The 25,247-nt window shown below is 37.6% G+C and overlaps 1 protein-coding gene across 1 annotated transcript in view; it reads left to right on the top strand.

Moving 5' to 3' along the window:
- The first annotated feature begins 5,334 nt into the window (after positions 1-5,334).
- The window catches only part of TMPRSS11D (transmembrane serine protease 11D), a 52,247-nt gene continuing 32,334 nt past the window's right edge, over positions 5,335-25,247 (top strand). The window contains exon 1 of the mRNA XM_043448047.1: positions 5,335-5,426. Within this exon, the coding sequence (XP_043303982.1) occupies positions 5,419-5,426 (8 nt within the window). The 5' untranslated portion in view covers positions 5,335-5,418. The remainder of the gene's footprint in view (positions 5,427-25,247) is intronic.

Below are 25,247 nucleotides of genomic sequence, written 5' to 3'. Positions count from 1 at the left end.
CAATCTGTAATGATCACTCTCGTAGTGTCAAGAAGAGACTAGATTGGGAAAATATTATGGGCAGAAAAGCTAATCCGAAACTGTGGCAGTAATCCAGCTGAAAGATCAGAGTGGCTGGAGTCATGTACTAGCAGTGGGTATAAGGACAAGGGGAAATGGGTTCAATAGCTGTTTATGCACATAAGGCACTGAGAAATGAGATGGAGACAAGGACGACACCCAGATTTCTAGTTTGAGAAACTAGGTGAATGGGGGGTGACTTATAGAGATGGAAAGTACTGCAGCAGCAGATTAGGAAGAAGAAGCACAAAGATGTGCATATAAAGAACAAGTGAAAAAAATGGCCTCCCAACAGAGGACAAAAACCTCTTCCACTATAAAAGGAAGGATACAGGCAGAGGCATAAAATTCAATGACAAGTAGTTGAGGGAGTGTCCACCTGGAGGCTTCCATCTTTTTCTCCAATGGTAGAACTGTAAGTCATCCGTTGAAAGCAAAGGTAGAAACAAGGGATAGAAAATAAACACTTGGAGAAGAATAGACAAGATATGAAATGGTTTTTGTAAACACTAAACCCTGAATATTCATTGGAAGGACTGACGCTGAAGCCAAAGCTCCAATACTCTGGCCACCTGATGTGAAGAGCCAACTCATTGGAAAAGACCCTGATGCTGGAAAAGACTGAGGACAGGAAGAGAAGGGGACGACAGAAGATTAGATGGTTGCATTGCATCACTGACTCGACGGACATGAGTTTGATCAAGTTCTGGGAGATAGTGAAGGACAGAGAAGCTTGGCATGCTGCGGTCCATGCAGTCACAAAGAGTTGGGCACAATTTGGCAACTCAACAACAACAAAGCACTGATCAGAGAAACCTGGCTGTATTGCTGGCTAGTATTGAAGAGCCAGCTAAGACTAAAAGTCATAAATTGATAATGGGATAAATTTTAAAATAGATACTTACAATGGTTATGTGTATTCATATTGTTTCTGCTGATGATGATTCGTTTTAGTTGTGTCCAACTCTTTGAGACCATATGGACTGCAGCCTGCCAGGCTCCTCTGTCCATGGGATTCTCCAGGCAAGAGTACTAGAGTGGGTTGCCATGTGCTCCCCCAGGGATCTTCCCAACCCAGTAATCGAACTCCAATCTCTTACATCTCCTGCATTGGCAGGCAGGTTCTTTACCACTAGTTCCTATCATCAACCAAAGAAAAGATCACTTAATTTGAGTTTACCAGCCAGACCTTTGAATTGATGAGATGATTTACATTGTGCATTAATATGTATTATATTTATCTGCCCTGATTGTCCCTCTGAATGTGAAGGAAAACGGTAAGAGTCAAATTTCATATATATGTAGGATGATGGAAATTGCTCGTTATAGGAGAAAACAAGTCTAAGCAGCCCAAGGGCAACCGATGTGGAGAACTTAGGCAAAGGGTAAAGAATACAAGTTTCTTCCTCTAACAAGATAAAAAGGCTTATGACCAAGATGCCTCTTTGACCTCTTACTGTCAGAAACTGGCTTAAAAAAATTTACATGTGAAAAGCATAAGAAAATAGCTGGGTCTCAACACAAAAGCAATTACAGATTTTTAGTAAGCTTTGGATTTCTTAAACCATGTTTGAAGGAATGCTATAGAAATAAGATTACTTTGCAAATCACAGCCAAAAATGTGACTCTAAGAAAGAGTATATTTTAGAAACACCCAGGGCCGTTTTCAAACTGTCTGTGCTTTCCACCTCTCAGTAATTGTGACTTCTACACATGTACAAAAATACTGCCTTGAGACTCAGTGCAGAAGGAATGACCACATAACTGTTGCATTGCCAAGTGGCTTATCTTGGTTAGTTCATTTGATTTGATTTCTTAGAATTTTCACTTCTCCATGAGAATGGTACTTTAACATCATTTATACATGTAAGAAACCTGAGGCATACACAGATAAATAATTTTGCTGAACCCTGTTGGATGGTAAGTAGAAGAACCAAGATTTGATTCCAGGTATATTTTAATGCCAAAGAATGTACTCTATCACATGCTTTTTGAATAGACAAAAGCCTTTGAAACATAGTCCATACATAGGAGTCCCTCAGTTGTGTCCACCTTGCAATGGACCATGGACTGTAGCCCGCCAGGCTCTGTAGCCCCCAGGCTCCTCTGTTCGTGGATTTTCAAGACAAGAATGCTGAAGTGGGTTGCCATGTCCCTCGACAGTTGAAACATAATAGAACATACTTATCTGCATATGTCCCCTTACCTCTCACTGCCTACAGGTCATAACCCACAACATTAAACTTGGCCACACTGAAAAAATCAAATTACTACCCAACTTTTAAACGTACACTTACAGTAAATATAAACATGCATATTTAAACAACACTTTACAACTTTCAAATGGTGAGCACATCCATTATCTTTTTTTTCTATCTATATAATAACTCTATGAAGGAGGTCATGACAAATTCATTACCAACTATAGCCATATGACTGTGCTGCTCTGGACATGATGATTAAGCAAACTCCAAATTTAGAGAAAACACCCTGGCCCACACCTTCTTAGATCGTCTGCCTTTTGGTTGCTTTCTTCTGCTCTTATTATTATGACAGGTTCAATTGAATGACTCATATGTCTCTCAAAGCTAGAACCTTTTTCAGACATTTGTGTACCTGGAGATACTATCTCTGCCATAGTCTCCCCCCTCAGCCAAGGCAGGCAAAAGAACCAACCTCAGCAGTGTGTGCACTACATGATTTATCCTCCATCTAAATAAGTGATCTCATCTATTTCCTTGAAGCCTGTTCCTGTCAATCCTAGGTCACACTTAGTCTTATGAATGTACAGCTGTAAGAATAAAATCAAGCCCATGGCAGACAAGAAGAGGATTCTGATGTTTTTTGTACAATGTCATTCTACACACCTTATTCTTGCAATGGCCGCCCCTTGTAGAATAGAAAAGGTCAAGCCCTATCCTGCCACTCCTTGAGGATCTGAAAATTAAGAGTCAACATCTTTTGAAATAGTCCCTGTGAAGAGCAATTGCTTTGCTTCACAAACCGTAATTTCATGCCCCACCTCTCCTTCCGTGTTGAGCTCATCACAGGAAAACAGGAAGATGCTTTCAGACTGAATGCAGTTTTCCCCATGCCTTTCCCCTGACTCATTCCCAATTTCTGTGTGAATAGTGATGGGACACCAGAATCTGCATTAATTCATTTAGTTATTAAGACATTCAAACAATATGTGTTGACTAAGCACCTTCTCATTAAAAAGGCCTTTGCTGACTGTTCTAGGAAATACAAAGATGGAAAAGAAAGAACACGTATGGTTGGAGGAAAGTGATGTCAACAAAACCCAGAAGACAATATACTTCACATCTTTTTTTTTTTTTCTCACATCTTTAAAAGAGTACTGAAACAAAAGCAAATTTTAAAGGCCATTAAAATATTTAAATAATTTGCCCCAATAAACAGTTTTTATTTTCATTTATTTCAAGGAAATATTTAGCAATGGGGTTACAAAAGCATGTTCATGAAGGTGGTCAAAATACTTCATATTAGGAGATGGTTTCAGTATTTTATAATGAATCTATTTGGTGTGATATTCCATACGGCTGCATGTGATTAAAATAAAGTCATTAAAATTCTTAACAATTGATGGATCTAGGTCCTATATTTGCAAGTTTTCTGTAAACTTGAAATTGTATTAAAATAAAAAACTATAATATAGCTTCATATAGTACATAGTATATATATATAATTTAATATAATATATAATGTTATATACAACTTATATAATAAGTTATAATACAGTTAAACAGCTACTGGATACATACATAGCTACTAGAAATAATACAGAAGCCATTAGAAATAAAAATTAGTAGCACAAGGATATGCCTATGAAATAATATTGAGCATAAAAAGCACAATACAAAGTTATACACTATAATATAACTTGTGAAAAAGATCTGTACAGTCAAGGTTAACATGTAAAATAAAAATGGTTTGTTTAGGTAACTTTGTTCAACTGTTTTGATATATTGTCTTATTCTTTATACTAAAAAAAGAAAGGTCAGAACGTCAGGTGTGAGATATGAAAATGTATGCAGGAATGGTAGGCAGGAGCCCATGCATTCCTATTCCTGTTTGTTTTTCTTTTTGTTTTTGCTTTTGATAATTTTTTTTAATAATTTTGATTTTTTTTTCTTTTTTTTCCCAATTATTTTTATTAGTTGGAGGCTATTTACTTTACAATATTGTAGTTGTTTTTGCCATACATTGACATGAATCAGCCATGGATTTACATGTGTTCCCCATCCTGAAACCCCCTTCCACCTCCCTCCCCATCCCATCCCTTATATCTACCTATTCCTGTTTTATGCAAAGCTTTGCACATTACATTTTAAAAATGCATAATTGAACACTTCTTGAGTTACAGTCCTGGAGTGAATTCATTAGCTATCCATGATTTACATGATAGTTATAGAAGACCATGTAATCAGCATCTAATTTTTTCAGCAAGTAAATGAGACTCATAAAGGCATAAGTAATTTTTTGCTTAAGCTTCACAATTAATTGGTGAAAATGTTGAAACCCAAATTCAAATTTCCTAATTCTGTTATACAATTCCAACAATTTAGTATTCATTATTTCTCACAAAGTAACTTCCAGCATAACCTTCCAAATTTATCTCCTATCCTTCCCAATACAATAAACAGAAATAGCTTTTCTCACTTCCATGCTATTCTACATGGAATTCTCATTATACACTCTGCTGCCCACTCATCTACTGCAATACTGAGTTAGAATATTTTTTAAAGACATACTCAGAGAAAGACTAAATAAATTTTAGTTTCAATTGTTTTTCTTGCTTATCTCACAAATTTGTATACATACTCAATTACTTCTCTGAATATTTCAAATGCTATGAGAAAAGAGAATTTTATCAAAGAGAAAGGAGTATTACCAATTAATCTATGGAAAGCATTTTCTGATAGTCTTTGGCCTGCTGTGGCAAAAAAAATAAGGTGTGTGACAACATGATAACATGGGCAAGAGTGTCACATCCTTTTTAAATCAAAAACTATGATGCTGCAGCCTATGGAATAGTTATAGCCTTTCACGAAATACGTATCACCTGTTACGTTTAATTACAAGTTACCAGTATAAATAAAATTTTTACTGATTTGTAAGATTTCCTGTCTATTTCTGATCCATTCCACAAGTCATATGATTGGTTCAAGTTGATTCCTTTAGACTTGTTTAACAAGTTAGGTTTTAATTGTGTGGAATTTCCTCCTTTGCTTCAGTTCTTTCATAGATCACATATAACATATGAGAGTCATTCATTTGAGTGGAAACCTCAGAGCAGTTGCATAGGCAGAAAAAAGGACTTCATTATTAAGGATTAAGATGTATAGGTAAGTTCTGTTTTTGTTTTGAAATTTTGACTGTATCATAAAGCATATGAAAAGTATACAGAAGCTTAAGAAATTTTGGTTGGCAGTTACTTCTAGTTATCTTTATCAAAACTTCATTGAAACTCTTATTAGTTAATGTTTAGGTAATATGCTTGATATTGTTTAAATAAGGTGCTTGGCTGCTTGACTGAATTTTTAACAAACTGAATAAATCTAAATAGATGACTTAGTGTTATGAAAACATATATTTAAATAAGGAAGTGTTTTTGTTTTCTCATGTTTAACTTCTCAGAAAACTGATGTGTGGCTTTAAAATGTAATCAGAAAAAAATTCCTTTGTTGTTTTAAAGTTTTTAAGGGTTCTGTATTTTTGTGCCTGTCACAATATCACTTTAGCTATTAAATACAAAGTGAATTCTGAAGTCCTCTTTAAGAAAGCAAAAACTGTATTTGTCTTCCTTTTATATACTATGATATCATTACTTTCAAGCAAGTTTTTGTTGATACTTAAGAAAAAATAGTATTTGCCTAGTTTTCTTTTCAGTTAATAGCTGCTTATCTTTATATACTTCCACATTAAAAAGCAAAGAGTCAGATGGTACAATTTCAAAATTATATAATTTGAAATGTTTGTGCTTGCATCTGTGAGTATATTGTTCATTTTGTTTTCCCATGAACACAAAAATATGTGATACAAATAAGTCATTTCAAAAGGGAAATAAATGAAGTATGGATAGTTGGCCAAGTCAAATGTAGTTGAGTTTATTTTAAATCTCCTGAACTTTAGGAAGGAGGAAATCCAATCAAAATTCAAAAATTTTTAATAAAATATATGTACAATTATATGCATTTAAATATATATATAAAACAATAAAAAATGGGTGGCAGGAACTTCCCTGGTGATCTAGTGGTTAAGATTCCATGCTCCCAGTGGAGGAGTTACAGATTTGATCCCTAGTTGGGGAACGAGGATCCCACATGGTGCAGCCTTAAAAAAACAAAAATGTGTAGCAGCCTAAGCTTTAAAAAATCAGTATTAATTAACAAGTAATAATATATGAAAATAATAAAAATAATTTCATATTCATACAAGGGATAGTATAAGAACCTATTAAACTAGGATAAAATCTATGAAAAAGCATATATTGTATGCTCTCATTTATGTGAAAATGAATCACAAAATTGTATTTACTCATTGACTTACCTCTGAAAACTATACATATGAAAATGTCTAATGAGAAATATAAAATATTAATCATGTTTGTTGTGTTACAGTGGTGAGCTTATGAATTATTTTTCCCCATTGTTCCTAAACATTTTATAACAATGTGGGATTGCCCTAATAATCACAATACAATTTGAAATGATTTTACTGAAACATTTTTAATTTTGTGAAGAAATTCCTCTGATTAAAAAAAAAGTATCCTCATAAATAGCTAAATGTCTTTCAAAGGAAAATAAAAGGAAACTTGTAAACAATGCAAATAATGAAAGTGATGTACAATTTCAGAAAGCCTTGAGTCAATCTAATTTCTAAACTGATCCATCCTTATACTCAATAAGACCCAAACTTTACAGTTACAAAAACAAACAAACAAAAAAAAACAAACAACAGCTCTTCTTTGGAACTTGGTTTCTATGCAGCATACTTTAAAATATTTTTTCTCTTAAAAATAAACTGCATCTACAAATAATCAGTTTTTCCTTTTTTATTAACCTAAAAGTATGTAACTAGAAATTAGTTTTGCTCATTGGTTGGTTGATTTTTATTGTAAGAAGATAATCAGTGTCACTATGCCAAATTGGTGAATTTTGAGAATAACTACCCTTGTTCATCAGTTTGAGGACCCATGACTAGGAAACAATGTCCCTGTCAACCTGAGTAAACAGAATTGTCAGTGGAAACAGGAAAGTTGTTACTCAAATGGCATGGCTAATTTAAAAACAGCAAATTTTTATTTTGACAAGACATATGCCTGAGTTTAATGGTGGGAGGAATTAATTAAAACTTTCAGTTTCCTTTTACTGGACTATCCCCATCAACATAAAGACACACCCCACTATTTTCAATTTAAAAAAATAAATAAATAACTCAAGTTTCACTATTTTCCAGTTCCTCCATATGCTCAGAGGGAGCAATTGGGTAGGGGAAGGGGTATGAAAGTAATGTTTTTAGGTAATTCTAGGTCACTCTTAGGTAAAATAATAAGGTAATTTTTTGATACTCCTGGTTGACAATTCAGTTCAGTTCAGTTGCTCAGCTGTGTCCGACTCTTTGTGACCCCATGAACGGCAGCACGCCAGGCCTCCCTGTCCATCACCAACTCCCAGAGTCCACCCAAAGTAAAAGAAATGCAAAAAAGCAAACTGGCTGTCTGAGGAGGCCTTACAAATAGCTGTGAAAAGACAGGAAGCGAGAAGTAAAGGAGAAAAGGAAAGATATGCCCATTTGAATGCAGAGTTCCAAAGAATAGCAAGGAAAGATAAGAAAGCCTTCCTCAGTGATCAATGCAAAGAAATAGAGGAAAACAATAGAATGGAAAAGACTAGAGATCTCTTCAAGAAAATTAGAGATACCACGGGAACATTTCATGCAAAGATGGTTGACAATGGGGTCTCTTAAATGGTTTGTGTGTGTGTTAGTTGCTTAGTCGTGTCCGACTCTCTGCAACCCCATAGACTGTAGCCCACAAGGCCCCTCTGTCCATGGGATTCTCCAGGCAAGAACACTGGAGTGGGTTGCCATTGCCTTCTCCAAAAGGAACTATAGAAAGAAAGAAAGTGAAGTTGTTCAGTCGTGTCCAACTCTTTGTGACCCCATGGACTGTAGCCTACCAGGCTCCTCCATCCATGGAATTTTCCAGGCAAGAGTATTGGAGTGGGTTGCCATTTCCTTCTCCTTAAACGGTTTGATTACTTGCATATAAACTCTAAGACCTCTTTTAGGTTGTCCTCTCCTAAAGGTTGCAAAGATGGTATGTTTCTTTTTTTACCTACCTGTTCACCTCTCTCTGAAAAGGGAAATCCTATCAGGGGACCCAGGAATCCGGGCAGTGGAGTTATCATGATATAATTATTATTCTTTTCAAATCCTTAAGTATCCCAGATTTTCTCAGGTCCTCTAAGAGAGTGTGTTTTCCACTGGATTACATGAAAAGTGTGAAATGAAGTTTGGAAAATAGGATGAAGATTCAAATTTGGAATTTAGCATGTAGTTAAGGAAAGATTAAGGTAAATGAGAATATCTCAGCTCAGGAACAGACATGTCTTAGAAGGACTCCTCCCACCATAACAAATCTTATTTCCATTTTCTTCCTTTTTGTTCATGCTCATGTTATAGTTAACTAACCACATAGATGTGTCAGTCAGTCAAAAGACATGGGGAAGAAAGCTATAACTGTCAGAAATACTTTCCAAATTCTGCCTGTTAATTCAATTCTGGTTTGTGAATTGCTATTTTAATTTTCAAAAACCATGCTTAAAATTATAAACCATTAGGCAAAGGATATATTTCTCAGTAGAAATTAGGCAAGTAGATACCAACTTATCTTTACAGTAACAGAGCCCAAAATGGTGCTTTTAGAGTACAAGATACTATGCATAAAAGCCTCAAGCCACAAGCTGAAAGAGTTACCCAATGGGCCAGACCAGAATGTTTAAATAAAAAGGAATGGTCAAGGGTGTGAAATATTGCTAAAAGTCTATGAGACACGTGTACCCCAATGTTCATCGCAGCACTGTTTACAATAGCCAGGACATGGAAGCAATCTAGATGTCCATCGGCACATGAATCGATAAGAAAGCTGCGGTATATATACACAATGGAATATTACTCAGCCATTAAAAATAATGCATTTGAATCAGTTCTAATGAGTTGGATGAAACTGGAGCCTATTATACAAAGTGAAGTAAGTCAGAAAGAAAAACACCAATACAATATATTAATGCATATATATGGAATTGAGAAAGATGGCAACAATGACCCTATATGCGAGACAGCAAAACAGACACAGATGTAAAGAACAGACTCTTGGACTCTGTGGGAGAAGGCAAGGGTGGGATGATTTGAGAGAATAGCATTGAAACATGTATATTATCAAGTGTGAAACATATCGCCAGTCCAGGTTTGATGCATGAGACAGGGTGCTCAGGGCTGGTGCACTGGGATGACCCTGAGTGATGAGATGGGGAGGGAGGTGGGAGGGGGGTTCAGGATGGGGAACACATGTACACCCATGGCTGATTCATGTCAATGTATGGCAAAAACCAGTACAATATTGTAAAGTAATTAGCCTCCAATTAAAATAAATAAATAAAAACCTAAAAAAAAAGTCTATATCTTATCTTCCCTTAGAATATCATGAGAGCCTTAAAGCAAGGACAATTGGCCATTTTATAAATGTCCCCACTGTCTTACAGAGTGACATAATAAGTACTCGCTATCTATTGATTTTTTCTCACCATTCATTCAATAAACATTCAATTTAATGTTTCCGCCATTCATTCTGTGTAAGAGAGTGCCCACAATATCCTAGGTTGATTAATTAGTTAATTTAAAAGAGCACAGACAAAAATATTAAGAGACAACTCGATACCACCACTTAATCTCTGTTTAGATCAGTTTACTCATCTGGATAACGGATAAAGTGGAGTAGGTATTCTCGCAGTTCCCTTCTATGGCTAACATTCTGTGATACTGCAGAAGGTTATCACTCTTACAAAATGCCATTACAAATAAAATAAAATGATACCTGCAGTTAAAGTTAGGTTTTACCTAAAAGAAGAATATAACATTTGCCATTTACTGAAGGCAAGCCAGAGTTCTAGGCACTTTACAAACAGAACCCCCTTTAATTTTCACAACCCTTTTAGGCATGTGATTGACCCTATTCTATGAATGAGGAACTAAGGCTTAGAAAGATTTTTTTGTCACTAACCCATGGTCACATTGTGTCTGTCTGGATACAAAACTTGTGATTATCATTACTGTACTATATTATCTTTCTGTATTACTTGTAAAATAAAATAGAAAAAAACTGAGTAAATAGATCCATTTATCCAGGAGACAGAGAGGGATCTCTTGTCGGCTCTTCATGCCCATGCTAGAAGCCTTAACAATGTTCACAGAGTAGATAGGGCCTCACTTCCACCACCTAACCCACTTCTCACTGTACAGATACACTTAAACACAGACCATCAGAAACTTCAGGGGACACAGTGGAGAACTAACCGAGTCAGTCCCTCCCATCATGAATTTGATTGGCTGCACACTTACAATGGGCCGAATGTCAGACAATAACTCTAGTTGTGTTAACACAGTTTTAACTTCTTTATCCTCACAACCTGGAGGTAGGTAACATTATCTCCTCTATTTTGCAGATAAGGTAATAAGGAGAAGTAAGGTAACTTCCCAGGTTCGTGCAGCAAGTAGACAGCAAAAATAGAACTCATGAAGTCCAGCTTCAGAGTCTAAGCTCTCAACTGTGGCTCCTCTCACAGAGCTTAACCTACCAGGAGGGGAGGGAGGTGATGTGGGAATGGGGAGATAAGAAAAATGTAAGCAGACAGACATTCTTAAGGGAATAAAGTATTTGCAAAAATTTAGTGTGTAGTAGATGTGAGAGAATCTACCAAATAGAGTGGTCATGGAGTGAAAAGGAACCATCTATGCAAAGCAGGGGAAAGGACAGAACACTGTGAAGGTGATCGGGAAACTCGCTGATTCTTCATTCAATGACAAAGGATAAAACTGAAGTTCATAGAAGTGATTTGCCTAATGTCAAGTAGCTTTGCTGATCTCTTCAACAGTGTTTTCCCCCACACTATGTAAACTGCTTCCCAAGAAAAAAGGTATATCTGCAGCATTTTTACTAAGTTCTGAGGAATATATTCTACTGTGTAGGTTTCAAAAAAGTTAGTACCGTAGACCTTGGAACGCTGCTCATTTCATATGACACAGAATCCTCCTGGGAAAATGATAGAGAATCTCAATTTTTTTCCTCTGCTTCTTTAGAAAATCTGGGCAAGAAGCCACTAGGATTAAGTTCTGAAAGGTTTGAGTACAAGATGTTGTTTTAAAAAATATACTGATGCAACTAAATATTACTCAAGAGCATTTGAAACAACTAATCTTGGGTTTGGTCCATGATTCATTAAAAGCTACTTCTTTTCCCTATGAGAACAATTATCATGTACTGGATATAGTTAAATAGAACTAACCATGAAGAATACATACGAGGTTCTGATTTCAGTCTCCACTCTTTCCAAGTTATGAGTAATAACACTTAACTAGTAGCTCTGAGAGAATAGTTCAGTCAATTTCCAGATTCTCTATTCTATCATGCCCACTAACTTATTCCATTCAGCTTCTGCTGAAATGTCTTTCTTGCTTTAGAACCTACACTAATACATTTTTACTTAACTTGTACATTTCTTTTTTCTTTCTTCCACCCCATGATTCACTGTACCTCCTCTGTCCCCCCACAGGTAAACAATGTTAAAAATCTAGCATCTATGTTTCCACACAAATTAAACCAGATTGTCTCATTGGCAATTGTTAGAATTTTTAAAATTCGGATCTATAAAGAATAATCAAATCAAACATTGTAGGATAAACACATTTAGAGCACACACACACACACAAAAATGCTTCCCTGTGCTTCTCCAGAGTGTGATATACCAACTTTCTCACCTCACTGGGACATGCTTTGTAGAAACAATGAAACCAGAAATATCCTGATGCTCTCAATTTGGTATTACAAATCATATCACATTGAGTTAGGAGTAAGAGCCCCTAAATACTACACTCATTTATTTCCTATAGAAAACAAACACATCTGGTTTTATATAAGGGTCAGTATATTTGACAAAGCAGTAAGTTAGGTTTTCAACATTTCATAATGATCTTATAGGAGTATTGTCTCCATTGTGCTTGGACTTTAGGAAACAGAAGAAACTAAGATGCCTTTACTAAAAATCATTCTTCTCTGCCTTGGAGCTATTCTGATCTAATTGTATCCAAAACCTTTGTTCCACAAAGTGTGGTCCTTGGATCAATAACATCAACATCACCCTGGAACTTGTTAGAAATGCAGAATCTTGGGCCCAATCCCAGATTCACTATTTAAATTTGCATTTTAACAGGCAACTCATATATACATTGAAATATAAGTACTAAACAAACCAACTGAAACTAAACAGCTACAAAGTAGTTCCCCAAGTATTATTCAAAATGGAAAGAGAGTTACAGCAAGACATATTTCCGTGTATTTACATATGAATGAGCATGCCCTCTAAGCTGGGTATGCATTAGCTCTCCCATCCCTTTCCTGCAGAAACACTGAGGGACTTAGGCAAGTCAGGACTCACAAGGAACATTTTCTTAACTGAGTTCCAGGAACACTGTGCTCCTCAACTTGTCAGGTATTTCAGAAAGAAATGTTTCTGCACTCAAATAAGCCTGGGGGACACTGTTATTTAGTCAGTTCAGGCTGCATAAGAAAGGAAGAAATGGGAGAATTGGGAAATGTGTAGAAAATGAATGGGTTTTTTTGGTCATGTAGCAGCTGGAATTTAATTATAAGCTTTTCTCTAGGACTTCTTACCTTTTTTTTTTTTCTACCCTGACAAGTAACAATAATATGTGTGACAGACTTCTGTAGATCTAACCAGGCTTATAAGCAATGCCCAATGCACTCCTTGTAATTCCACTCAAAAAATAAATAAATAAAAGGGAAACACAAATGAGTGACAGCAATGTTACGGTGAAATTATGCTTTAAATTGTGTATAAATAATTTCAAAACTCGGATGCTTTAACTATTACTTAGGATGATTCGCTCCCTATTGTTGCTGTTGCCATTAACTGCGTTCTAACACCTAGCTGAGGACTGCTTTGGAGAAAACGGCATTGAAACTTGAACTGAATGGGGTAATGGGTTTTCCTCTCTGTGAGTTCAAGTCCACCCTCACTGTCAATCATTCTTTGAAAGTTTAGTAGTTTTGTTATTGCAGTTAAGTTGAGAATCATAAAAGATAAACAACTTTAACAGCTTTACTGAAATTTAACTATACATAATAAAGCTTACCAAAGTGTACAATTCAGTGGTTTTAGTATACTTACAGGGTTGTACAACCATCATCAAAATCAAATTTCAGAACATTTTCATCATCCTAATAGATAGATTTAATTTAAAAAACTAATTTCAAACATACATTTTTAAAAGAGCATTTTGACAATAAAATATCACATGCTTGACATACATACACTACGATGTGTAAAACAGCTAGCTAGTAGGAAACTGCTATATAACATAATTTGTTCAGCTCGGTGCTCTATGATGACCTAGAGGGGTAGGAAGCGGGTATGGGAGGGAGGTGCCAGAGGGAAGGAATACATGTATACACATAGTTGATTCACTTTGTTATATAGCACAAATGAACACAATATTCTAAAGCAATTATACCCCAATAAAAAATGAAATATCACATGCATACAGTATCATGAATATTTCTTTGCAATTTGCAGAAAGATGGCAAAATAATGTTGGTGGCTATAAAGGTTAAATATTATCTTTAGGCTTCTTTTGTGGCTCAGCTGGTAAAGAATCTGCCTGCAATGCGGGAGACCTGGGTTCAGTCCCTGGCTTCAGAAGATCCCCTGGAGAAGGGAAAGGCTACCCACTCCAGTATTCTGGCCTGGAGAATTCCATGGACTGTATAGTCCACCAGGTCGCAAAGAGTCAGACATGGCTGGGCGACTTTCACTTCAATTTAGTTTAAAAAAAAAAAAAAATTTAAGGAAAGGAAATAAAAGGAAAGAATAAACAAAAAAGAAAAAAATCTAGTTTTTAAAACTAAATCTATATAGAAAAAATACTATTTGGAGGAATATAGGCAAGCAAATCTTCAACTAAATAGTTACTTCTTGCTCTGAAACTACTCTGGGCTCAATGACTCAGTCAGTAGCTACCTACACTTTCTAGAGATCAGATGGAGTACTAACACGGGGAGCAGTGCCCTCTAGAGTACATGCTAATCTTTCCCTAACATTAATCAGCCAAGAAGACAGGGAACCTGTGTCAGGACTTTCTCTGTTACATTGTCTGTGCTGAAACACCAGGGACATGCGTTTCAACAGTGGTAGAGTCAAGAGAGCACGACTCCATGACTGTGGGTTTGGTGATTCCTAGAGAAATATTCTTAAAATATCAGCATCGCAAGTTCCGAAGTAGCTTACCGTTCCGTCGTTTCAGATCACTGAGGCAGGCTCACTTTTGCAGACCATGTCACTGTGTCCCACAGCACCACTGGGCCTGTTTGCACACGGAAAAGGCTCCATCATCTCGGCTATGAAAGCAGAACCTGCCTTTTGGGCAGCTGTACAGTTCCAGCAAAGTTGACTTTCCTTATAGAAGCACATATATTAAGCTTAGCAGCACTGTGCTGAATCGCTCAGTCACGTCCCTCTCTTTGTGACTCTAGAGACCACAGCCCACCAGGCTCCTCTGTCCATGGGATTCTCCAGGAAAGAATACTGGGGTGGGTTTTCATTCCTCCTCCAGGGGATCTTCTAGACCCAGGGATCGAACCCGCATCTCTTATGTCTCTTGCATTGGCAGATGGGTTCTTTACCACCAGTGCCACCTGGGAGGCCCGAGTTTAGCAGAGCAGTAACTTTAAAAAAAAAAAGAAAGAAAGAAAAAAGAGGCCTTTAAGTCTTTAACTGACTCTGTCACTTGAAAAGTGAAAGTGAAGTCATTCAGTCATGTCCGACTCTTTGCGACCCCGTGGACTGTAGCCCACCAGGCTCCTCTGTCCATGGGATTCTCCAGGCAAGAATACTGGAGTGGGTTGCCATTTCCTTCTCCAGGGGACCTTCCCGACCCAGGGATCAAAACTGGGTCTCCCGCATTGCAGGCAGACGCTTTAACCTCTGAGCCACCAGGGAAGCCTGACTCTGTCTCTTAGGAGTCATCAAATACCTTCTGTTAATAATTATACAAGTCTAACTCTATTACTGAATATGGAGGTATATTCTGAGTAAAGGAAACCCGGCAAACTTTACTGATCTCAGTTTAGCAGCATCCCTCAAACCCTCCTCAGCGGTCTACTCCATTCGACTAACCAGACCGTGTGCTTGAGAAAAATGAAGCATGTGTGGGACAATTCAGATAAATCATTTCCTTCCTTAGTCTAAAATAAGATAAATATCAAACAAAGCTCAGAAACAAGCATCTGGAAATGCTTACTTTAAAATAATGGGAGTAAGGCTGTATTAGCCCTCTGATTTGAAAAGGAAGAACTTTGATTTTCTTTGGATAAGTCTTCCACAGTCAAGAATTTATTCCCCTGAAAAGGTCTTTGAAACCAGCCTGACTTATGAACAAAGACTCTTGTTTTTGGTTTATGTCACATTCTTTTATAGTCTTTTCAATATTAGAATCAGTTCCTGCTTCTAGTCAATGCCTTTCTTAAAAGATTTCTTGAATATGTTGAACACACAGAAACCAGAGTAATGGGGCCAGTCTTCTGAAAATAAAAATATTATTCACGAAAAGGAAGGTAGAAGGAAAGGTGGGAAAGAAGGAAGGAAAAACCTAGGGAAGGAAGGAAAGAAAGAAGGAAAAAGCCCCACCTTCATGAAGCTTCTAAACCAAAATAGCAAATAAGCAAATTTCCAGAATAGCAAATAAGAACAGTCTCAGCCTATAGCTGTGAACTGGTTGGGAAAATCTATCTACAATGAAATTATTATGATCTTGGTCTCATTATATCATGCCATAAGTAATAAATTAGCTATAAAGGGCCACTCCTACTCCATTAAGCCATCAATCAATTGTTTAAATCATTATACACCCAAGCACCCAGCATGAGTAGTTGTTTATGTTGTTTCATTCATTTGACTATTGTTTCCTCTTTAAAGCATAGGCTAGTAAAAGAAGTACAGAAAACAATTTGTATTTCTTTTCTATATGTAAGCCACGATAAAAGTTCATTTCTTCTGGATCATGGTTTATTGCATTTTTAGCCTCACACATAAAAATTATTTCACTTAGGACAATGGTGTGATTACATGTATTTTGTTTGTTGTTTTTTGTCACCAAATCATGTCCAACTCTTTTGCATCACCATGAACTGTAGCCTGCCAGGCTCCTCTGTCCGTGGGATTTCCCAGGCAAGAGTACTGGAGTGGATTGCCATTTCCTTCCCAAGGGGATCTTCCTGACCAAGGAATGGAACCCATGTCTCCTACATTAGCAGGCAGATTCTTTACCCCTGCGCCACTTGGGTTACCCTTACAAGTGTTTAGTAAGTATTAATTGATGGCTGCCTAAATTATATGTACACATTGATTTCGTAATAACCAGGCGCTTTTACTTATTATTGGATACCTAAGGCTGTGATAACAGAAAGCTCTTCATGACATCAAATTCATGGGTGTTTGCATATCTTCCTGGACATTTACATTGTAGTTTTTTTAAAATTCAAATTTAGTGAGGTGAGTTGGTTTCACACTCTCTTTTTCAGAGCTTTAAATTACTCTCTCTCAAAGTAGCTTCAAAAAGGATACCTCCAGTCTCAATATCTTTTCCCAGGCTAATTACCTTTCCAGCTAACTGCTGGGAATTATCATACAGATATGATTAGTTACTAAAATTAAATATTATTAAAATATCCCAAAAACCTAAAATTGCCTACTGATATAACTAGCATAACTAATTCCTAAGTTACTCAGGCTGAACTTTCAGTCTCATTTTGGGCTGCCACTCTTGCCTCTGGCACTGATTCCTCTACAGGAAATGGTCCTAGTTTTCCATCTTCCATGTGTCCCTCAATCCTTCCTTTTCCATCCCACAGCCTCTACAAGGTCCAAGGCCCATCCTATCCCATTCATGGATTAATGAGTTAGTCTCCCCAGTAAGACCTCCTGCCTCCCAACTCCCTCCCATTCAGCTCAACCAAGCCACCAGATTGGCCTTTCTACAATATTACTGTTTTACTATAACTCATTTCAAAAGCCTGAGTGATGTTCTAAAGCAAAGACTCCAAATCCATCACACTTAATCTCTTCCATAATCTCGACTGTTCTCGTTTTTCTAGATTATTTTCCGTTTGCTCCTCTATAAGTGCAACACATGGCCAAGTACTCTTCTCCAAGCACACTTTGTACTTTCTATCTCTTTTGTCTTTGTTTATTTGTCTGCTCAGATCTCCTGTCCACTCCATAAAGCAGAGCTCACATGCCACATGTTCTATGATGAGTGGAAACAATTCCTCCTTCCTCACCCAAAAGTTACTTCTCTGACCTCTCAATTTTCTATAGCATTTGGCATCCTTACATGCCACTATCACTCTAAAGTCATTTAAGGACTTTTTTTGCATGTCCAGCAAAATAACAGGTATGTGATCTCAACACATATTTCTGAGTAAAGCAACTGATGACTATAGAAGAAGATGAGAAAATTAATATTAAATTTCTTCTACTACAGAAAGTACCTCAGTAGAGGTACTATGGACATATCCTTTTCCTTCAGTATAAGGTATATGTGTGATAACACCCAGGTGTCAGTTGGAAGATATTGGACTTCATGAAAAGCATTATAACAGACATGTAGACACAGGAGGTAAGAGGAGGGTGGGATGAATTGAGAGATTGGAATTGACATATATATAGTGCTTGTGTGCATGCTAAGTCGCTTCAGTTCTGTTCGACTCTTTGTGACCCTATGGACTGTAGCCGGCCAGGCTCCTCTGTCCTTGGGGATTCTCCAGGCAAGAATACTGGAGTAGGTTGCCATGCCCTCCTCCAGGGGATCTTCCCCACCCAGGGATCAAACCCAGGGCTCCCGTGGCTCCTGCATGGCAGGCACTTTCTTTACCACTGAGCCAACTGGGAAAGCCCTGTGTAAACGGATAGCTAGTGGGAACGTTATGCAGCACAGGGAGCTCGGCTTGGTGCTCTGTAAGGAGCCTGAGTTCCAGGACACAGCCTGAGTCCTAGGAAAGGAAGAACTTGACTAGCCTATGAAGCGACTGAACCCACACTCTTTACTTCATCGGCAGTTTGTTCTCCTGAGTCATCATCAAGCCCCCAATTCAACTACTATATACATGCCAACATACACACATGCTTACATCCATACCTACTAGCCATTTGTCTGTACCAATTTGCAAACTTTACAAGAGAAAAATGAATCCTAGGTTGGCGTTTCCCACAAGCAGCAGATTCCAAAGCTTTGATACATCAGTTCTGGTCTGTTGTACACAGCTATATAGCTTGTATAATGCACAAAAATGCTGGTTCAGGGGGAGACTGGAAGCCAAGATTGTGCCTATGCTCCTTGCCAAGCTGTCTGGCTCAGACCAGAGCTGCACGTAGCCCAAGGAACACCTTATGTCTGTTTCCCAGAGAAGCTGCTTTTTCCCTAATTTTCACAAAAACGTTGTACAGGCTTGCTCAGGTACCACTTGCCCAGTCTGTTTCCTCAACTGGTATTAGTTCAGTTGCTCAGTCATGTCCGACTCTTTGTGACCCCATGGACTGCAGCACGCCAGGCCTCCCTGTCCATCACCAACTCCTGGAGCCTACTCAAACTCAGGTCCATTGAGTCAGTGATGCCATCCATCCATCTCATCCTCTGTCGTCCCCTTCTCCTCCCACCTTCAATCTTTTCCAGCATCAGGGTCTTTTCCAATGAGTCAGTTCTTCCCATCAGCTGGCCAAAGTATTGGAGTTTCAGCTTCAGTATCAGTCCTTCCCATGAATATTCAGGACTGATTTCCTTTAGGATGGACTCGTTGGATCTCCCTGCAGTCCAAGGGACTCTCGAGAGTCTTCTCCAACACCACAGTTCAAAAGCATCAATTCTTCAGTGCTCAGCTTTCTTTATAGTCCAACTATCACATCCATACATGACTACCGGAAAAACCATAGCTTTGACTAGACAGACTTTGATGGCAAAGTAATGTCTCTGCTTTTTAATATGCTGTCTAGGTTGGTCATAGCTTTTCTTCCAAGGAGCAAGTGTCTTTTAATTTCATGGCTGCAATCACCATCTACGGTGATTCTGGAAAAGAAAAGAAAAGAAAAGAAAAGAAAAGAAAGTCTGGCACTGTTTCCATTGTTTCCCCATCTATTTGCCACAAAGTGATGGGACCAGATGCCATGATCTTAGTTTTCTGCATGCTGAGTTTTAAGCCAACTTTTTCACTCTCCTCTTTCACTTTCATCAAGAGGCCCTTTAGTTCTTCACTTTCTGCCATAAGGGTGGTGTCATCTGCATATCTGAGGTTATTGATATTTCTCCCAGGAATCTTGATTCCAGCTTGTACTTCATCCAGCCTGGCATTTTGCATGATGTATTCTGCATATAAGTTAAAAAAGCAGGGTAACAATATGTGATTTATATCCTCAATGAATATAAACTTATTTAATTGTTACCCAAGATTAAGTTGGAAAATAAACCATTGAATTAAAAGAAAGTCATGCAGTGCATTCCAAAGGTATATACACATAAAGTCTCATGGATATGTGATTCAAGGATAGGAATCTTATCTTCCATATGAACCCAGTGTTTTAAGAATGCATCATGTTTAAATAAAGCAAATATATCAAAGAAATCTTAAAACTAGAGCCCCAACTCTACCATCATCCAGTTGTGCAATCTTGAATAATTCTGTGTCTCTCTTTTCTTTTAGAGCACAACCAAAGCTAACAAGAACAACAACAACAAAAAACTTTTTTAAACACTTAAGAAATTAATAAAAGTGTTGGGCTAGATCAGTGATTTGTTAGAAATAGGAAAGGGTCCTTTTCCCACAACTCAAAATCAAACAAAGAAGCTATTCCATTTTCATCTGTTTTAATCGTTAAGCTTTCAAGTTTTTTAAGACCTTGTTTGAACAAAGCCTTCCTCAACTTAAAAAATTAAATCATTGAATTGGATAGTCTCTAATGCCTGCCTCATGACAACCATCGAGATTTAATGAAAGGGACTAAAATAGAAAAAGTCCCTCTTCTTTGGAACTATTTCTCATATTCTGCATAACTCCAACATATTAATACACACACTCAAATAACTGTCTTTGTATATCCTATAAGGGCTATAGAAATATTTGAACTTTCTGTTTCTTAGTACCAACAAAGTAGTAAATGTGATAGAAATTAATAACAACATAATAATTAACAGAAAACTTCTTCCCATATGAAGTGGTCATTTTGTAGTTTGAGCTTGACAGATCTGGGTTTGCATTCCAGCCCTCTTACTAGCTGACTAACTAAGCTTTATTTTATTATCTGTAAACTAGAGAACCTGGTGTGCTGCAGTCCATGGGGTTGCAAAGAGTCAGACATGACTGAGCACCTGAACAAGGGTTTTTAACAGAGATTAAATTAAATGATGTTGAAAAGTTCAGCCAGTACATTGTAAGCACTCAATAGATGGCAGAGATTATTCTCTGATCTATTTTTTTTTTTTAGTATTTAAAATAAGAATGCACAGACTACAGTGTTAAAGTCCTTCCAAAAAATAGTAAAATTATTTTTTAAATCCCTCTTTGCAGTCATTCATCAATTTTCTATTGCAATGCCCGATGTGGACTCACTCTATAATATGTATTGTATATGAATGAGGCATATCCTGACAGACAAGATGCATCTCTACATTTCATGAGTTATGGCAAGGGTCACCAACCCCCCGGCCACAGACTGGTACTAGTATGTGGCCTGTTAGGAACTAGACTGCACAGCAGAGGGTCAGCAGTGGGTGAGCAAGCGAGCCTTCATCTGTATTTACAGCCACCCCCCATCACTCGCATTACTGCCTGAACTTTGCCGCCTGTCAGATCAGTGGTAGCATCAGATCCTTATAAGAGTGTGAAAGAAAGTGAACCCTAACCCAGAAGTCAAGGCACAATATACTGAGATTGCCACAAAATAGAAATAAAGTACATAAAAATTGTAATGTACTTGAATCATCCCCAAACCTCCCCCCACCCCTGCCCCGCCATTTGTGGAAAAATTGCCTTCCAAAAAACTGGTTCCTGGTAAAAGAAACCTTGGGCATTGCTGAGTTACAGCATCCTAGATGCAGGTACATGAAGGGATAAGGACTATAGTAGAGAAATTCATTGAGCATTATGAGATCAGATGAGGGGCAGCAAGAGGAGAAAAGGGTAACTACGTGGTAGGAAATGAAAGATGCTTGAATTATTTTAGGATAAAATGAGAACTATACAGATATGACATTCTCCAGGCAAAAGACATCACATGCAGAAGTGACTGTGACATTTGATCTGGATGAGGTCAGGTGGGCAGGTGAGGATGTGACAGAAGATAAAGTTGCAGAGGTTGGCCTTAAATGCCATGGACGGTTTGAATGCCATTTGAGGATTTTTGATGAGCTACAGATAAATTTACAATGAGGTATTATTGGAAGGGAGGATATCAGACCCTAAGATTCACATTTTTTTAAAGCACTTGAAGGATTTTAAAGGGTTGATTGGAAAGAGGCAAAAATCCTGAATTCAGTCTGGATTCCTCTTTTTCCCACATCTCATAAGTGAATCATCAGCAAATCCTCTAAGGCCTAAATTCAAAATATATATAGATTCTGACCACTTTTCACCATCTCCACTTCTACCACCCTTTTCTAAACTACCATCGTCTCTCACTCTAGTTATTTAGTGAGCTCCTAAGAGGTCTCCCTGGAGGAGGAAATGGCAACCCACTCCAGTATTCTTGCCTGGAGAATCCCATGGACAGAGGAGCCTGGCAGGCTACAGTCCATAGGGTCACAAAGAGTCGGACACAATTGAAGAGTCTTAGCACGCATGCAAGAGGTCTCCCTCTCCATCCCAGGCCCACTACTCCTCATGAAGTACCCAGAGTGGGAACCTATTAAATAAATAGATCTGATGTCATGCCTTTGCTCAAAACCCTCAAAGACCCTATCTCACTCAGAATAAACATCAAAGTCCTTAAGTGCAAAACCCTAAATGATTTTCCCCCAACCACTGACTCCCTGCTCCTTATCTTTCTGACCTTATCTTCTTTCAATGTCCCCCACCCCTAACTGTCTCACTCCACTCCAGTTCAGTTGCCTCTCTTAATGGTCCTCAAATTTACCCTGTGAGTTCCTGGCTCAGGGCCTCCAAACTGCTGTTCTTCCACCTAAATAATTCTCCCCCTGATATCTTCATGACTTGCTCACTCACCTCCTTCCGGTCTTTACTCAAATGTCAACTCCTCAGCAAGGCCTTTCCTGGTCACTGTATTTAAATTTTCAGCATCCCATATATATTCCCTTTCTCATCTCTTTGCTTTTATTTTTCCTTTATTTTACTTACTTATCTTACTCATTTCTTTCCTCTCACTATTAGGACTGCTATGATTGTTTCTTTTCGTTGTATTTCCAGCAATTAAATTTTGCCTAGACCATTGCAGGCACTCACCAAATGTCTCTAAATTAGGTAACGGAAGAAAGGAGACCAGTTAACAGGCATTTCACATAATACAAGATGATAACATCAAGAATTAAGAGAGAGGGAATGAACAGAAAGATTTAGGCAATAGGATAAACACCACTCAATGACCTCTCAAAAGTGGAAAATTATCAAGAGGGGGCAGGTACAACTAAATCTTGGGTCTTTAATTTACCAGATCGATGGTAGGGACATTCCCAATATTAGAAATAGTAGTGAGGAGAAAAAATCTGGAGAAAAAGATAGCAAGTTCAGTTTTGAACTGAACTGTTATACTTAAGGAGGCTGTAAAACATCCATAAGATGTACAATGCATAGCTGGAAATAATGGTGTGGAGCTCAGAGACTGAGATCTGAGGGTGAAGATCTATCTCAGAAAATATTACCTTATTAAATGCTACCTGAAACCAGGGTGTAGGATAGGATCAGCAAGGAAGAATATATATCATGAAATAACAATCATGGACCACATCTTTATATCATACCTGAAATCTTATTCAAAGAGACACAAAACTGTCTAAAAGTCCTCTACAGACATACTATGTATATCGGAATTTGTACTTACCTTTCCCTGTTTTCCTCTGTTCTTACAAATAATGGAAAGCCATTGCCAAGTGACTCTATTAATCAACAACCATATATTGGTTTTAACTATGTGTCAATGGACAAAATTAACTAATATTCTTACATAAATCTGATATATTAATCTAAGATGTACTCTCAAATTAAACCAACAATTATTTTATTGCACATATGCTATGTGTAAGAACAAAATTCTAGCGCTCAATTTAATAAAAACTAAAAAACTCAATAGATGTTGATTCTCTGTTGATTCTTTTCGCTTCCTCCAAGAGATATCAGGAGAGATAAGAGTCCCAAAGCTTTTCTATCTCTTTTAGTGTGAGGGAGGAAGTGTACGTCAGAGGAAGTCCATGTTCTTACATTCTAACCGCCCTTTCTATTTCCAGTTTCTGTCACTCCTGAGAAATTATGAGTTATTTATGTTTCTCTGGGCCTCAGTTTTCCTGTCTTCCAAACAGGGGTCATAATATCCACCTTATAAGACTATTATGAAGATTGGCAATAAACATGTATAAAGTCTGCCACTTAGGTTCTCATAAGAGCATAGAATATGTTTTTCAACATTCTTGTAATTTTCCAAGTCAATGAGAGAAAGAAGGAGGTGGAAGCTGGTTAAACATGTCACAACTATGTATTTGTTTTGCTGTTTAAACACAAGCACTAAAAACTTCACTGATTAAGATCCTGCTTTAAAAGCAAAATATTTACTTGCAGATTTCCACTGTGCATGAGTCAAAATTCAGACAGTGTTAGCAAACTTATTTTCTCTAAGAATTTGCAAAGCAAACATTGGACACAATTTAGTGTGTGTTGTCATAAGCTTTATAATCAGCCACATACAGAGGTTCAATGACAAGTTGAACCTTAACAAGAGAGCAGATACCAACAAGAGAACAGATACTTCTTTAGTTGTTTCTACAAAGTGGAACAAAACATTGTTATGTAATTAAATACAGCTTGTGAGATTAAGCTAATTTGAGGTCCACACCCTTTGTTTATTGAGTCATATGTCTCATGGTGCTTTTCAGCCACTGAGTTTTAAGATGTTTTCCATGAACTGAAGCAAAGTTGCCTCAAAAACCATTCCCATGAGAGGCTCATCCAAGCTAAAGCATGTGCTGACTCTAGCCTTCGGTTTGGGAGTTTGTTTTGATTGTTTTTGTTGTTGTTGTTTCAGCTTCCAACTTAAGCCAGGTTCTTAGAAATTTCTCACTCTACACTAATAAATTTTGACACTTCTACTCATCTCTGGAAATACAGTTGGTTCCTGGTAGTTGAAGTGACACTTTGGGATGGCTTGCTTCCAGCTCTTCTTTTGGTTCTACCCTGCCAAGCACCCACTGACATTCGCTGAACTTGCAAATGTCAAACAGTGTACAACTGTGACCACATGTCACCGGCCACAGCAAGACCGCAAAGAAACAGAAGAGTAAATTGAGGCTTAAAAAGTCAGCAAATATCAATGTACCAATTTTATCCTACTCAGAAAATGACTACAGTTCAGTTCAGTTCAGTTGCTCAGTTGTGTCTGACTCTTTGTGACCCCATGGACTGCAGCACACCAGGCCTCCCTGTCTGTCACCAACTCCCAGAGTTTACTCAAACTCATGTCCATTGAGTCAGTGATGCCATCCAACCATCTCATCCTCTATCGTCCCATTCTCCTCCTGCCTTCTATCTTTCCCAGCATACAGTTAGTTATTCCCAGATGTTGGACCAGTGTTAGTGAAAGTCAGTTTTCACTAGCATAGCAAAA

Source organism: Cervus canadensis, chromosome 26, assembly GCF_019320065.1.
Source record: "Cervus canadensis isolate Bull #8, Minnesota chromosome 26, ASM1932006v1, whole genome shotgun sequence".
In the NCBI taxonomy this organism is placed as follows: Eukaryota; Metazoa; Chordata; class Mammalia; order Artiodactyla; family Cervidae; genus Cervus; species Cervus canadensis.
The sequence above is the reverse complement of the archived record's forward strand: the minus strand, read 5'-3'. Positions and strand labels throughout refer to the sequence as shown.